General features: G+C 47.4%; 1 protein-coding gene across 5 annotated transcripts in view; it reads right to left on the bottom strand.

Moving 5' to 3' along the window:
- Window positions 1-4108: 4108 nt before the first annotated feature.
- UNC13B (unc-13 homolog B) overlaps window positions 4109-17505 on the bottom strand; it is a 321122-nt gene continuing 307725 nt past the window's right edge. For all 5 annotated transcript variants that reach the window (XM_069747983.1, XM_069748004.1, XM_069747993.1 and 2 more), the window contains 5 exons: window positions 15175-15255; window positions 14871-15018; window positions 6876-6968; window positions 6482-6641; window positions 4109-5517 (listed from right to left, as the gene is read on the bottom strand). In XM_069747983.1, the coding sequence (XP_069604084.1) occupies window positions 5232-5517; window positions 6482-6641; window positions 6876-6968; window positions 14871-15018; window positions 15175-15255 (768 nt within the window). In that variant the 3' untranslated portion in view covers window positions 4109-5231. The remainder of the gene's footprint in view (window positions 5518-6481; window positions 6642-6875; window positions 6969-14870; window positions 15019-15174; window positions 15256-17505) is intronic.

Below are 17505 nucleotides of genomic sequence, written 5' to 3'. Positions count from 1 at the left end.
AACCCAAAGTTCGGACATAGATTCAGAGGAATAACTGGGAGAATTAACCCCCTCGGAAAGGTTGGAACTGGACTACTCAGATGAGGAGGATGGCCACCCTTATTTTTTGTCAAAAAATATTGGGGAATTACTAAAATTGGTTAGGTTCACTATGGGGTCGAAACGCCCAAGGAACAACGCAAGGTACAAGACTCCATATTTAGCAATTTAGAAGGGAAAAAACGTAGGGTTTTTCCTTTCTATGAAAACCTCCTAAATTTAATAAAAAGAGAATGGAAGAAACCTAACAAAAAGATGTCAGTGCCTCAGACACTTAAAGGGAACCTGTCACCTCTAAAATCGAAGATGAGCTAAGTCCACTGCCATCAGGGGCGATGTATCCTGAAAGATGAGAAAAAGAGGTTAGATTATACTCACCTGGGGTGCGGTCCGATCCGATGGGCGTCACGGTCCGGTCCGGGGCCTTCCATCTTCTTACGATGACGTCCTCTTTATGTCTGCACGCTGCGGCTCCGGTGTACTTTGCCCTGTTGTGGGCAGAGCAAAGTACTGCAGTGTGCAGGCGCTGGGAAAGGTCAGAGAGGCCCGAAGCCGCAGCATGAAGAGGATGTTATCCTATAAAGATAGGAGGCGCTGGACCGGACCGCGACGCCCATGGGACTGGACCGCAGTGGGAACACCCCTGGGTGAGTATAATATAACCTCTTTTTCTCATCTTCCAGGATACATAGGGGGCTTATCTACAGCATTACAGAACGCTGTAGATAAGCCCCTGATGCCGGTGGGCTTAGCTCATCTTCGATTTTGGGGGTGACAGGTTCCCTTTAAACGTAAATACCCGTTTGATGATAAAGTCTGTGACAAATGGGATAAAGCTCCAAAATAAGATGCGGCCATCGCCAGCACTTCTAGAGGAATAGCACTACATTTTGAGGATATGGGTGCCTTAAAAGACCCCCTTGACAAGAAGGCTGATGCTTTCTTCAAATCCGCTTGGGAGGCATCAGCGTGGTCATTCAAGCCTGGCGTTACCACCACTTGCACAGCTCGTGCTATGGACAAGTGGCTGGAGGAATTAACTGAACAAATTAAAAACAAATATCCAAGAGAAAGGCTATTAGAGGCAATACCCTCAATACAGAAAGCGGCAGGATTCCTGGCGGACGCGTCAGACTCCGTTCGATGTGCCGCCCGTGTGTTTGCCCTAACAAATTCGGGGCGTAAAGCACTATGGCTAAAAAACTGGACTGCAGATTTCCAATCAAAAGTAAAACTCTGTGTAGTCCCTTGTGAAGGTCAGTACCTTTTTGGGAAGGCATTAGATGAACTATTGGAGAAAGCGTTGGATAAAAAGAAACGGTTTCCACTTCCTCCCTTCTCTAAACGAGGACATTCAGATGATAGATCCATGCGAGCAAAAACCCTGGAGAAAAGAAAGGGGATTCCTCTTCAATAAGCCTCCCCTAGACCACACTCCAAACCTCAATGACGCCAGGAAACCAGTGGAAGACTCCGAATTTTTTCTCCATCAATGGTTAGCATTACCTTCCTCAAAGTGGATAACCAATTTATTATCCGAGGGCCTGCGGCTAAGTTTCACCAGCCCCAAGCTGCGGAAGATGATATTCACTCAAGTGGCCAAGAAAAATCAGGCCATACTAGAAAAAGAAATCCGAATCCTCCTACAAAAAGAGGTTCTAAAAAAGGTGCCACATCAACAAATAGGAGAAGGGTTCTACAGTACCCTTTTTCCCACTCACCTACAATACCAGTGCCTTCCCTTCGGGGTCTCAGCAGCCCCCTAGATATTTACAAAAATAATCTCCGAAATGGCATCTTACGTAAGGAAGGAAAATATACTTCTGGTACCCTATTTAGACAACTTTCTGGTTGTAGCAGACGACAAACAAAAATGCGTAAAGGCAGTCACAAGAGTACTTGAAATACTAACCAGTTTGGGCTGGATAATAAACATCAAAAAATCAAGACTAAACTCAACCCAGATACAGGAATTCCTGGGGATCCAACTGGACGCAAAAATGGGTTCTCCCAGACAAAAAAATTCACACCACTCTTCAGAAAATACGCCAGGTACAGTCGGGTCAACCCATCTCTATGATCGGCAATGTCACTCTTAGGCGTCCCAACAGCAACAATTCCAGCAGTCCAGTGGGCGCAAGCCCATACGAGAGATTTACAATACCAGATCCTGTCCGAACAGTTAGTGGTTCCATACAATTTGAATCGAAAGATTCTCCTATCACAGGTACAGGAATCATTGAAGTGGTGGCTGAACACCGAAAACCTAAAAAAACGCTGTACCATGGTAGATTCAAAACCCAGTAGTACTAACTACAGATGCAGGGCCATTAGGTTGGGGGGGGGGTCACACGACCGCGACGTCAGCACACCCTGGGACCGGAAGATGCCGCCTGCACCCAACACAGGCGACAGTGCTACAACGCGCCTGCGGAAGGTGAGTATATGCTTATTTTTTTAACCTGTGTCATACGTGGCTGGCCAATATACTACGTCGCTGGGCAATATACTACATGGCTGGGCAATATACTACATAGCTGGGCAATATACTACATGGGCTGTGCAATATGCTACGTGGCTCTGTGCTGTATACTACGTCACTGGGCAATATACTATGTGGCTCTGCTGTATACTATGTCACTGGGCAATATACAATGTAGCTGGGCAATATACTACGTCACTGGGCAATATACAATGTAACTGGGCAATCTACTACGTGGCTGGGCAATCTACTAAGTGGCTGGGCAATCTACTACGTGGCTGGACAATATACTACGTGGCTGGGCAATCTACTACGTGGCTGGGCAATATACTACATATATATATATATATACTACATATATATATATATATATATATATATATATATATATATAGCTCAGATTAGCAGTCCCATGAGCCAGTAGTTGTATAGGCCATGTCTAGGTTTTACATTATGTATGAATTGTCATGTGGATATTATCTCTAATGGACCGGGTTCTTTGCTGTGTTGCATTTTTAGTTATGTTTTAACTCATGTGTGTTGTATCAATAAAAGCCTCTTTTTGCATTTTTGTACATATGACGTGGTGTGCATTATTACAGTGGTGCTTTTTCTATATTACACAATTTGGCATTCACCATTGTTTGCACCCTGTTTTGACTTTGATTTATAATCATGTTATGGTAGTGCGCCAGGTGCCTTTCTTGTCTGTACAGTCACCGCTGCGTATTTCTCGCAAGTCACACTGCTGGTCCGTGTCTAATCCGTATTTTTCTCACCCCCATAGACTTGCGTTGGCGGATTGTTTGCGCAATACGCTGACAAACACAGCATGCTGCGATTTTCTACGCCCGTAAAATACGGCTGCGAAATATATGGCAGATAGGAGCTGCCCAATAGAGAATCATTGGTCCGTTTGCAATGCGTTGTTTTTGCGCCTCTCATACGTCCGTAAAACTCTCTAGAGTGACCCCGGCCTAATAGTCACAAAGAGGTGATGATGACACAGCCCACCATTGTGACACTATCATTGCTGCCTGCTAATATTTTGGAGAGCGGGGACATTGTGCACGAAGCTGTGATCAGATAGCGGCATAGCTGAAGTCCGATTACACAGGCAGCCGGCGGCACTTAACATCCGCAATCGGTGAACCTTTTGCTCCCTCACGGGCAGCCGGTATATACTGAAAGTAATCGTGAAACAAGCGATTATAAGGACGCTCGTTCATGATTAGCCTTCGGTGCAAACCACACGGGTCGTATTTATTACAGTAGCAGCTCCGTGGTTGACGTTTTATCAGATGTCATCCGTAAACTGCGGAGAGAATCTGCCCCATAAATAAAGCGACGTTGCAGATGATACGCTTTGTATTGTGTATCTGCAGCATTTCTGCAATGACATTTGCACGATTGTTATTTTATGCTGGAATTTCACCCTCCCGGTGTATAGATGAGATTTCGTAATTTCCCACCCTAAATGCTTTTTTACGGTCATATCGAAAACTATGCTGCCTATGCTGGGGTCCCCTTATCACCAAGAAATCATTCCTTGTGAGATATTGACGGGACAGAAACAGAGCAGACATGTTACAGTAAAGATCTTTATTGAGGGCTGAGCTATGTGGTCAGTGACGATGGCACGTACGATAACGAGTCTACATTATATTCTCACCCTTTACACTTACTGTACAGTTGCCTGTCACGTGGCAGCTGTGCACCGTACGGCCAGCACCGGGGAATCTTGGCAGGAGCAGCAATCAACACTACATGCCCAGGGGATGGGATACGGGGGCTTCTCAGGTCAGTACACTGTATATACAGAGGAGTGGGATGTATTGTAGCGCGCACCTCGGCGGCCGCGCTGGGACTAATTACACTGTATAATACAACGATACAAGGAAGGTTCTCCGTCCTCATCGTGTCTTGTTCTTCTCACCCATTATGGAGCGGATGCTGAATACATCTCCAAATTAGTGCAAAATATAACATTAAAAGAAAACCTAGCCACCTTTCCTCTGTAAGAAGCCGGTGTTGGTTGCGGAGCACCAGTCGAGTGATATATGGCACATTAAAGTTATCGTAACACTTCCTCCCTTAAAGGTGCACACTGCCCTAAAGACTAAAGTACTATACCGCCATACTATGCAATAGCCTTTAAAAAAAAAAAAAATCAGCTGTGAAAACATTAAAAACAAAATTGACGTCTCAACGTCGCGCCTTCTCGAAGATAAAATGACATGACCTTAAAAAAAACAACTGACAAGTTCATCAGAAAAAAAACAAACAGCGTATTGCAAGATGATAAAGAAAAAAAGATGGCGGATCGGGCTATTCTCCGGGACGAATTGTTCCTGACTGCAAACAATTGTCTTTAGGAATGAACTCGGTGTCTGCGATCAGCACAGTCCGGCACCGCCGCTCAAAGTCATCCATTGCCTTAACAGTCACGTAGATAGAACAGCGGGCGCTAGAGAAGTCCAGAACCATCGGACCTCCGAGGGCAGGAGAAGAGTCACTTTCTATAGATATGTACAGGGCACCTGACGCATCTCGCTCACCGCAGGATTCCTGTGCTGTCAGGCACCACACCGTAATAAATAATCCGCGCAGCTCGCTGTCCGCTCCTGTCCACTTGTGCAGCGTACGGGACGAGGAGCTGGAAGGCAGCAGGAGCAGTAAGAATTGGCACATGGAGAGGACATGTCTGGGCTCAGCTGCCCTCCTCTGTGGAGCGCGTCTCCGACTTCAGCTTGACAAACTCCCGGGCAACCTCGTCGTTGGTCCTTTGGGAGAGTATGCGCAGGATGGTCAGTCCAGTGTCATCCATGTGGACGCGGCGTCCCATCGGACACCAGCATGCACAGCTGCCTTTGTCAGCAATGTCCCGCAGCTGAACCACTGCTATTCCCAACACATGGTCTTCACGGGCAAAACAGTAATCCTTCACACACACCTGAAGCTCGTAGCACTCCGGTCCGTCCTCGTTACCCAGAACACTAGCGGGAGAGAGACAAGAGGGATGGTCACGTAAAGGAGTACTGCACCAGAATGGCGGTCATTTTATACAAAAACACAAAAATGCCATCCAGCTAGTGAATGGATAGGCTACATTCCCAGTGATGTCACCAGTCACTAGTGAATGGTTAGGCTGTATTCTCAGTGATGTCACCAGTCTCTAGTGAATGGATAGGCTACATTCCCAGTGATGTCAGTCTCTAGTGAATGCATAGGCTGTATTCCCAGTGATGTCATCAGTCTCTAGTGAATGGATAGGCTGTAGTCTCAGTGACGTCACCAGTCTCTAGTGAATGGATAGGCTATATTGTCAGTGATGTCAGTCTCTAGTGAATGGATAGGCTGTATTCCCTGTGATGTCACCAGTCTCTATAGTGAATGGATAGGCTGTAGTTTCAGTGATGTCACCAGTCTCTAGTGAATGGATAGGCTATATTGTCAGTGATGTCAGTCTCTAGTGAATGGATAGGCTGTATTCCCAGTGATGTCATCAGTCTCTAGTGAATGGATAGGCTGCATTCCCAGTGATGTCACCAGTCTCTAGTGAATGGATAGGCTATATTCCCAGTAATGGCAGCAGTCTCTAGTGAATGGATAGGCTGTATTCCCAGTGATGTCACCAGTCTCTATAGTGAATGGATAGGCTGTATTCTCAGTGATGTCACCAGTCTATAGTGAATGGATAGGCTGTATTCCCAGTGATGTCATCAGTCTCTAGTGAATGGATAGGCTATATTGTCAGTGATGTCAGTCTCTAGTGAATGGATAGGCTGTGTTCTCAGTGATGTCATCAGTCTCTAGTGAATGGATAGGCTATATTGTCAGTGATGTCAGTCTCTAGTGAATGGATAGGCTGTATTCTCAGTGATGTCATCAGTGTCTTGTGGCTGCATTCTCAGTACATGCAATCTCTGGTTTGTACATTTCTTACACCATTATACTCACAAGTGGAATGTTTCGTTGTACTTAGGAGCCCAATTGTTGCTCTTTGATTTAGTAGTGAACTTTCGCTTCTTATCGCTCTGATGAGGACCGATCATGGTGACCTCCACAAAGGGCCGGAACATGCCCGTTGTTTGCCATTTCAGGTCGTTTGCCGCCACCACTGTGGGAAAAGCAGACACCGGTTTAACAAGATCACGCCCTCTACAGTCTGACAGAGGTATTGCTTCTGTGTTTAATGACTTCCCCACATCAGCAAGAGTGAATTCACCTCCCATCTAAGGTTTCTGGTTAGTCCCACCACCATGCTTTGACCTGCAGCACTGCTTCTTCAGACTGGCTGCTGAGTATGTAAATGTACAACCTGGGCAGAGCTGCCATCTGTGGATTCCCGTACCTTTCACCGTCACCTTCTGCTCTCCGGTCCCGGGGTGTGTGAACAAGTCGATCTGTATGGACACCTCCCCCACAGGATCATCCACGCCAGAGCCTAGAAAAGAGAGATCAGTGTGTGGAAGCATTGTATGACGAGCCATTGGCCCATCCAGCTCTTATCCTTATGTGTATGACCACCAAAGACATCAGATGGTCAGCAGATCTCCTCGTGTGTGGCTGGATCTGCCAATGGTCTGCAGATAAAGATCCCATGTTCCAGCATAAAGGTCCCATACACAGTAGAGATAGCGGCCGAAGGTTCCTGTGTATAAGGTAATGGGGAGATAGTTCTGTCCAATTTGTATGGGGGGCTTAAAGAGAATCCATCAATAGGTTTTGTTATGTAATCCGAGAGCAGCATGTTGTAGGCGCAAATACTCAATTCCAGCGATGTGTCACTTACTGGGCTGCTTTGTGCAGTTTTGATAGAATCCTGTTTTTCTCTGCTGTAGATGTAGCAGTGCTATAACTGCTGAGCTCTTTATAATCCCACCCACAAACCTGATTGGCAGCTTTGTGAGCAAGCTGCCAATCAGTGGTGGGGGGAGGGGTTACGCAGATTAACTTGACTGGTCTGCAAGTCAGACCTAATTCCGCAGTCATAATCTCCTGCTGATAAAACACTAATTGTATTGAAACTATGCAAGCTGCTGAATGAGTGACACAATCCTAGATTCAGGCTCCCTGCCCCTATATTATTCTAATCTCAGATTACAGAAGAACAAAAAAAAACTGCTGACAGATTTGCTTTAATTCTCTCCAGCTTGTGTCCATTTAATGTGTGAAAGCAGCTTCGGTGGTGAATGGAGAAATGACGTAACAGCACTCTGCAATATTACAAGAACATGTAACATGTAAGATGAGCGGTTTCCACATATCCTTATCTCTGGCTTCTTACTGAAGACATGGCAGACTTAGGATAACGTGAAAGCGGCAGGACACAAGAACATAGGAGGCATCTACAACCACCACATAGGCCTATAGCCTGCACAGGCGACTACACGAACCTATGGGGTGAGGCAGCTGGGGCGCCAGAAAGGGAACATGGTAATTTTACCAAGCCAAGATTAGATACAGCCCCGGTGTAGCCAAGCAAGGCCGGGCTACTGCTCTTAACTATCGGATTGGACAGATCACATTGGTAATGCTGGATTATGGTGTCCATCTCCGATCGCTCAGTTACAGATATCCTTGGAAATAAGGCCATTGTCTTTTGTGAACACATTACTTATCATGTATTGCTGCTGGATTGCACTCTGTATTTTACTCCAGAGCTGCATTCACAATTCTGCTGGCTATTAAAAAGGTTTTATAGGATTAGATAAAGCATGGCCGCTCTCTCCCAGAAACAGCAGCAAACCTGTGTGAAGGTTGTGTCCGGCACGGCAGCGGCACCAGTGAGTAAGGCAGAGGGGGACAGGGCTGTGCGGCAGCACCACATATAACCTGTGGTCAGGGGTGGCGCTGTTCTGGGTATAAAGCAGCCTATATTTCAATATTAATCTTCTCATAAACTAATAGTTACATGGACTTTGGTCCACTAAGTCTGACCTTCCGCCACCAGTTCTATATTCTCCATCACTAGATTAGAACCCATAATGCTATTTGTTGCGAGAAAAGCCTCCTTCCCTTTTATAAGAGCCGTTCTAGTGTCGGCCATTACTACCTCCTGTGGTCAGCCGTTCCACAGTCTGACTGCTCTAACTGTAAAGAACCCTTTCCTGTTTAGCTGCCGGAATCGTGTTTCCTCCACCCGTAATAAATACCCCCTGGTCCTTTGGAAGGAATAATCACGCGCCGTCCTCTGTACTGACCACACATATACTTATACATGTAACTGAGATCTCCTCCAAGACGTCTTTTTACTAAGCTCAACAAGCCCAACTTTCTCAACCTCTCCTCATATGAGCGGCCTCCATCCCTTGTAATAATCTACTTGTCACCTTTGAACTGCCTGTCAATGGGCAGACCTTGAACAAGGAGGGAATGCAGTGAGATTTCATCTCCGGAGTCTGCAGAATTGTGAGTGCGGCTCTGGAGTACACCGTATCCGTACAAGATAAGTAATGGGACGTGCTCACAAAGCTGTTTACAGAAATTAATGTTTACAGGGTCTTTCCCAGGTCACGTAGTGATGAGATGTGACAAGGACTGGCGTCACAGTGGGGACCGCGATGTCCGGACTGGCCACGGTCTCAAACGCCTACGAGACCATTTGGTTCAGGTCAAGAGAACAACCGGTCTGTCCTCGGACTGTGATTGTCGGGTGTGAGACTGTGACGGGGGTGTGTGGAAGGGGGCTCCGGCACTAGTCTATAATGGGAGAGGAGGCTGGGCGGGATTTGGGTGGTCTCTCTACAGCACATACTACAACAATACCAGCACACGTACCCTTCTCAGGGCGAATGTCCTCATTAGCCGTATACCTAACACCCTTCCCATCATGCACTGGGACAAGAACGCAAGAGACAGCAGGCGAGAGAAGAGGAAGAGAGAGTTAGGCAAACACATAGCGCACAAGATGGACAGGTGCAGACAACGACGTGCTTTACGGAGGCTGACTGGCCTCTGCAGCAGACTTGGCGTCTTCCTGGCTCTATCTCCTTCTGGGAAAGCTGAGTGACCCCTGTTACTCCTCACATTAGCGTGTCACACAGCTTTTCCAGACTCCTGAGTGGCAGATTTTCTCCATCGTCTCATTGGGGCACACAGGACTGTGGGTGTATGCTACTGCCGCCAGGAGGCTGACACTAAGTAGGTATAAAAAAAAAAAAAAAGTTACCTCCTCCTCCATAGTATACACCTTGCCACTGGCCCTGACAGCTCCAGTTCATGCTTAGTGTCCGTAGGAGGCACATCTCTGGGTTTTCCCAGATGCTTTTTTCTCTGAAGATAAGACAGGGGCGACGGACCCTTTTGAAGGGGTCCGATCTCCCCAAACCAACAACGGGCGAGCACGTGGAGTGTCGCCTCCACGTATCCTCTCCCGCGACGTGGGATCTTTTTGCCGGACTAAGAACCTGACCACCCTGAGGTAACGGAACCCTAGGTTGTACAGGCATTCATTCCTTGTCCGTGCAGCCTCCACTTCATCACCAATGCACGGCTACGGTGTTTGCCTCCTTTAGACGGTCCCTCTCCTCGCCTTCTGAAGGGTGTAAGGAGTTAGGGTGCCTGCACCGTCTTTTAATATTTATATATATATTTATATGTGGATTTTTTATGTCTAACCTTATGCGCTGTCAGAGGGCTGCACAGGGGGGGCTCCTGCTTCATCGCGCGTTCTGCTGGCGACTATATCCGGCGCTGTGCTGGTTTCCAGCGTTTTTTCTCCACAAGCAAACTTCAGCAGAGGCATGGGCGGAAGTCCCGCCCCTTTTTTTCGGCGGTTTCCTGTTCGCCTGAGGCATTATGGATCTTGTAGTCTGAGCATGGGCGGAAGTCCCGCCCCTTCTTCGGCGGCTTCCGGTTTTCTCTGTACAGCCTGTGGCATTATGGGTCTTGTAGTCTGGGGGAAGTCCCGCCTCCATCAGCGGAGGTTTACTTCTGGTTTCGAGCACTCAGCTTTCCCGGGAGAGCAGGGGAAGGAGTAAAATCTAGATCCCTGCTTCGGCCTAAACCGGGTCCATGCGCGGTAACTCCTCCCACTTTTTCAGGCATCCGCCCTGTGAATTAGTTTATATGTGTGGTTTGCACAGGAGACATGGTTCAGTGTTTGAGAGCATACAGGGACACAGGACTGGGGTAAGTGCTACTTCCCTCAGCCTGACAGCAGTATTTGTTCTAGACCTAGTAGCTCATAAGGAGATACGGAGCATAACGGCTTTAGAGTCATCATGTCTAGAAACCCTAAGACTTACTCAGTCCTGTATTCCTCATGGATTACCTGTCGGTCTGCTTTTCCGCATGCGCAAAGTAACCATCTCTGTGAGGCTTGTGATTCCGAGCGCGTGCAGGAGCCCCCATCTGCTACCCTGTCTGCTTCCCCGCTGGCTATCCTGCCGGGTGTGCCTGTACCTGGGTCGGCGGTGTCTCCCCCTGAGTGGGTCATATCATTAACGCAGTCTATGGCGTCTCTAACAAAGGCGGTTGAGTCCCTTCAAGCCCCTGTCAGGGACATTCATCCGCCTGTTTTGGAAAGATCCTCCGATTTTCAGGATCCTCCGGCCTGCAGGGGCCGTACTCCCTCTAGGCAGACACAGGGGAAACGATCCCACACAGCGTCTCCCGGTCCGTCAGGTGCATCAGCATCTTTGAATCCTGTCTCTCGATCTCCCTCTCCTGCGGAATTGAGTGAGCACGGCTCACGGCGGTCGCCTACTACTGTTCCATCAGTCCTGGCTGTCAGTTGTTCACGACAGATGGGTAAGAGACCTGGTGGTTTCAGGGTACAAAATAGAGTTTTCCTGTCTCCCTCCAGGCCGGTTTTTTCCGTCCAGTCTTCCCAGTTCAAAAACCCGTCTAAGAGCTTTATTCAGAGCAGTCGAGTCTCTTCAGTCCAACGGGGTCATTGTCCCTGTTCCAAAGGAAGAAAGGTTCAAGGGGTTTTATTCAAATCTGTTTACGGTTCCCAAAAAGAATGGGACCGTGAGACCCATTCTGGACCTAAAGTGTCTAAACAAATTCATCAGCACTCGTCGCTTCCATATGGAATCTCTCCGCTCGGTCATTGCGGCTATGGAAAGGGGAGAATTCCTGGCTTCCATAGATATTCAAGACGCCTATCTGCACGTTCCTATTTTTCTTCCACATCAAAAGTTTCTACGGTTTTCCATAGGCGAGCGACACTTCCAATTCACTGCATTACCTTTCGGGCTCGCCACTGCTCCCAGGGTGTTCACGAAGGTGATGGCAACAGTGGTGTCAATCCTGCACTCTCGAGGCATAGTTATTCTGCCTTACTTAGACGATCTCTTAGTCAAGGGATCAACTTTTCAGGCATGCAGGGACAACGTCAACATCTCTTTGGACACCCTAGCTCGTCTAGGGTGGCTGGTCAATTTAAAGAAGTCATCTCTAGTACCATCTCGGAAGATCTCTTTCTTAGGGATGATCTTCGACACCTCTCGGGGGCTAACTATTTTACCCCAGGACAAGGTGCTTTGTCTCCAGCAGGAGGTAAAAATTCTTCGGCAGCCGAGTCTCCATTCAATCCGGTTCTGCATGAACGTCTTGGGCAGGATGGTAGCAGCTATAGAAGCAGTTCCATTCGCCCAATTCCATCTTCGTCCACTCCAACAGGCACTTCTGTCAGCCTGGGACAGGAGTCCTTTGTCTCTCAACCTCAGGTGTCGTCTGTCTCCTGGGGTCAGGCAATCCCTGATGTGGTGGATGAGGAGTTCCTCCCTACTTCAGGGGAAAGCCTTTCCTCCAGTTCATTGGCTGGTAGTCACTACGGATGCCAGTCTTCTCGGTTGGGGAGCAGTGTTTCTCCAGCACACGGCTCAGGGTCGTTGGTCCTCAAGGGAATCGACCCTTCCAATCAATCTGTTGGAGAGCAGGGCAATTTGGCTGGCCTTGCAGCACTTTCACCATCTTCTGGCGGGTCGCCCGGTGCGGATCCAATCGGACAATGCCACGGCCGTGGCCTACGTAAATCATCAGGGGGGCACTCGCAGCAGATCAGCCATGCGCGAGGTAGGGCAAGTCCTACGCTGGGCCGAGAACAATCACTCTGTGATCTCGGCAGTTTACATCCCGGGCAAGGAGAACTGGGCAGCGGACTTTCTGAGCTGACAGGGTCTTGCGCCCGGGGAATGGTCTCTTCACCCCGATGTTTTTCGGCAGATATGTCTACGCTGGGGAATCCCGGACGTGGATCTAATGGCCACCGGGTCGAATACCAAAGTACCCAGGTTCGTTGCACGGTTTCGAGATCCAGGAGCAATTGCCGTAGACGCACTAGTCCTATCTTGGAACCAATTTCGTCTTCCATATCTGTTTCCCCCTCTGGCGCTGCTTCCAAAGGTCGTCAGGAAGATCAAGTTAGAGGGAGTTCCAGCAATTCTAGTCGCCCCAGATTGGCCTCGGAGGTCATGGTACGCAGACCTAGTTCAGCTGATCGTCGGAGTTCCTTGGCAGCTACCAATGCAGCCAGATCTTCTGTCGCAGGGGCCGATATTCCACCAGAACTTAGAGGCCCTGCATTTGACGGCTTGGCCGTTGAATCTTGGATTCTGACCCAGGCCGGTTTTTCTCAGAAAGTAGCCTCAACTATGGTTAATGCTCGAAAGTCAGCTTCAGCACGCATTTACCACCACACCTGGAAAGTCTTTCTCTCATGGTGCAGGAAGAAGGGTCTTCCTCCTCTTCGGTTTTCCATTCCTAATGTCCTAGCTTTTCTCCAATCTGGTCTAGACTCAGGTCTCGCTCCAAGTACCCTTAGGAGGCAAATATCCGCCTTATCGGTTCTTTTCCAGCGCAGGATCGCTACCAATCTGCAAGTAAAAACTTTTTTGCAGGGAGTCTCTCATATAGTCCCTCCTCCTTACAAAGCTCCGATAGAAGCTTGGGACCTTAATTTGGTCTTGAGTGCTCTTCAGGAACCTCCATTTGAGCCCCTCCAAGACGTTCCTTTAATGTACCTTTCTTGGAAGGTTTTGTTTCTGGTAGCTATAACTTCCATTAGGTGGGTATCGGAATTAGCGGCCTTGTCCTGTCAGGCGCCGTTTCTACAATTTCATAAGGATAAGGTGGTGCTGAGACCAGCTCTTTCTTTTCTGCCAAAAGTAGTCTCCTCATTCCACATTAATGAGGACATTGTCTTGCCTTCTTTTTGTCCTGCGCCTACACACCGGGTGGAAAAAGCTCTCCATACTCTAGATTTGGTGAGAGCTCTGAGAAGATACGTTTCTCGGACCGCTTCTTTTCGAAAGACGGATGTTCTGTTCGTTCTTCCTGCGGGCCATAAAAAGGGACTCGCAGCCTCTAGATCGACCTTAGCCAGATGGATAAGAACCACTATTCAGGAGGCCTACCGTATCAAGGGTGCAACCATCCCGGCTGGGATCAGGGCACACTCTACTCGGGCGGTAGGGGCCTCCTGGGCGCTTCGGCACCAAGCTTCAGCAGAGCAGGTTTGCAAAGCGGCCACTTGGTCCAGCCTGCACACTTTCTCTAAACATTATATTATCCACACTCAGGCCTCTGCTGATGCAAGTTTGGGAGGGAAAATTCTTCAGGCTGTGGTATCACACCTATAGGCGGTAAGTGCCTAGGGGTTTTCTTCCAGTGAGTCTTCTTCCCACCCTGGGACTGCTTTGGGACATCCCACAGTCCTGTGTCCCCCAATCAGACGATGGAGAAACAGGGATTTTTGTGTTACTCACCGTAAAATCCTTTTCTCCGAGTCGTTCATTGGGGGACACAGCTCCCTCCTTATTCATTTTATTTGTCTACGGAGTTGTTCAGACTGTAGTATTATTCTAGACATGTTGTCTTTGCTCTAATGCTGTTTTGTTTTCTCTATCTCCTACTGCTTGTGCACCAAACTGGAGCTGTCAGGGCCAGTGGCAAAGTGTATACTATGGAGGAGGAGCTAACTTTTTTTTTTTTTTATACCTACTTAGTGTCAGCCTCCTGGCGGCAGTAGCATACACCCACAGTCCTGTCCCCCCCAATGAACGACTCGGAGAAAAGGATTTTACGGTGAGTAACACAAAAATCCCTGTTTCCTGGCGCTTCTATGTCAGCCGCTACATCTAATATGTACTCTACATTCTATACTGACAGTAACATGATAACGTGGTGACTTATCGTCATTGCAGTCACAGGGACACACAAGCGCCATATTGTAACATTCATGTGGAAACTGGACAACTGAGCGAAGCTGTGCGACTTTCATCCATGATATCTATACAGCGGCGGCTCTAGGATACTTCGCACGTCTACACACAGCTGGCGCTCCTCTATGGCGGATCCGGGCTATCACGGGTACTAGCCGCGGCCTGGACATTACCTTGTGCCGTCTGGGTCTGCACAAAGGTTTTGATGAGAGTATCTGTGGTCTGTGTGTACAGGGACAAGGCGTAGCGCAGAGACTGCAGGTCCGGGCTCTTCTCCAGGAAAGTCTTCTTAAGGCCGTTCCCTCCTGCGTGGAAGTATTGCTGGAAAATAAGAGGAGGGGAAGCTTAGGGACCTGCTGCAGCCATAACCTCAGCACCCACCATGTGCCCACTCCCCAAACCATAGTCCCCCAGAGAGGCTCATGTGTGCCGGACCCCTACTCCTGTGTGAGGACGGAGACATCACCCACCACTTACCTTGATTGTATCCAGAGCCAGATCCATTACAGCACATTGCTTCGGGGTCAGACTGCGAGTCTCTTCTCTCACCATATGATCCTGTAAGGACAAAAGGGTTTAATAAGTATACTAGGCAGAACAAACTCCTGAATGAGCCGAACACTTCACCTAATTTAGTACTAAATGCAAACATATTTTGTGGGAAATATATACACTGGGTACGGAAAGTATTCAGACCCCTTTCACTCTGTTTCATTGCAGCCATTTGGTAAATTAAAAAATTCATTTTTTTTCACATTAATGTACACTCTGCACCCCATCTTGACTGAAAAAAAACAGAAATGTAGAAATTTTTGAAAATTTATTAAAAAAAACCAAACTGAAATATCACATGGTCATAAGTATTCAGACCCTTTGCTCAGACACTCATATTTAAGTCCATTTCCTTGTGATCCTCCTTGAGATGGTTCTACTCCTTCATTGGCCAGCTGTGTTTAATTAAACTGATAGGACTTTATTTGGAAAGGCGCACACCTGTCTATATAAGACCTCACGGCTCACAGTGCATGTCAGACCAAATGAGAATCATGAGGTCAAAGGAACTGGCCAAGGAGCTCAGAGACAGAATTGTGGCAAGGCACAGATCTGGCCAAAGTTACAACAGAATTTCTGCAGTACTCAAGGTTCCTAAAAGCACAGTGGCCTCCATAATCCTTAAATGGAAGAAGTTTGGGACCACCAGAAGTCTTCCTAGACCTGGCCATCCAGCCAAACTGAGCGATCATGGGAGAAGAGCCTTGGTGAGAGAGGTAAAGAAGAACCCCAAAATCACTGTGGCTGAGCTCCAGAAATGCAGTAGGGAGAAAGTTCCACAAAGTCAACTATCACTGCAGCCTTCCACCAGTCGGGCCTTTATGGCGGAGTGGCCCGACCAAAGCATCTCCTCAGTGCAAGACATAGGAAAGCCTGCATAGAGTTTGCTAAAAAACACATGAAGGACTCCCAGACTATGAGAAACAAGATTCTCTGGACTCATGAGACGAAGATAGACCTTTTTGGTGATAATTCTAAGCGGTATGTGTGAAGAAAACCATGCACTGCTCATCACCTACCCAATATAATCCCAACAGTGAAGCATCATGGTAGCAGCATCATGCTATGGGGGTGTTTTCAGCTGCAGGGACAGGACGACTGGTTGTCATTGAAGGAAGCATGAATGCGGCCAAGTACAGAGATATCCTGGATGAAAACCTCTTCCAGAGTGCTCTGGACCTCAGACTTGGCCGAAGGTTCATCTTCCAACAAGACAATGATCCTAATCACACAACTAAAATAACAAAGGAGCGGCTTCAGAACAACTCTGTGACCATTCTTGACCGGCCCAGCCAGAGCCCAGACCTAAACCTGACTGAGCATCTCTGGAGAGACCTGAAAATGGCTGTTCACCAACATTCACCATCCAACCTGATGGAACTGGAGAGGATCTGCAAGGAAGAATGGCCGAGGATCCCCAAATCCAGGTGTGAAAAACTTGTTGCATCATTCCCAAGAAGACTCATGGCTGTACTAGCTCAAAAGGTTCTTCTACTCAATACTGAGCAAAGGGTCTGAATACTTATGACCATGTGAGATTTCAGTTTTTCTTTTTTAATAAATTTGCAAACATTTTTGTTTTTTTCAGTCAAGATGGGGTGCAGAGTGTACATTAATGAGAAAATTTTCGCATATTTCCCAGAGGAGCATTGCAGCTTTAAGTCTCCTCACCTCGACATGCTTATCATGTCACTCCCTGCAAGAAACGATACTTCTTGGATCCCGGTCAGACGCCTCTCACTCAGCCAAACCAGATCTCCACTTTGCACTGACGAGGGGCAGTACCCCAAAACACAGTGTCTGCAAATTGAGATTCTGGTTTGGCTATTATCCTAAGTCATGTGACAAGGCTCGTTAAAGAGTCGACATTGACTGTTAGGATTGCTACTTCCAATAGGTGGCACTAGAGTTCTAGTCCTCTTCCTCTCTGAAGAGACAATTTGAGAAAAAATGAACTTTTTTTGAATTTACCAAATGGCTGCAATGAAACACAGTGAAAAATGTAAAGGGGTCTGAATATTTTACGTATCCACTGTAGATTATATATATATATATATATATATATATATATATATATATATATATATATATATATATATATATATATATATATATATATATATATATATATATATATATACACACACACACACACACGTATATACATGGCCCAGGAACCAAGTGCTCCAATTCTACAGGCTTCAAATATGTGAACCTGGCTCGGATTGCAATGCCCTATGAAAGGAACAAGATGGC

This window comes from Ranitomeya imitator, chromosome 1 (assembly GCF_032444005.1).
Source record: "Ranitomeya imitator isolate aRanImi1 chromosome 1, aRanImi1.pri, whole genome shotgun sequence".
NCBI classification, from domain to species: domain Eukaryota; kingdom Metazoa; phylum Chordata; class Amphibia; order Anura; family Dendrobatidae; genus Ranitomeya; species Ranitomeya imitator.
This window is presented reverse-complemented; position numbering and strand designations above follow the sequence as displayed.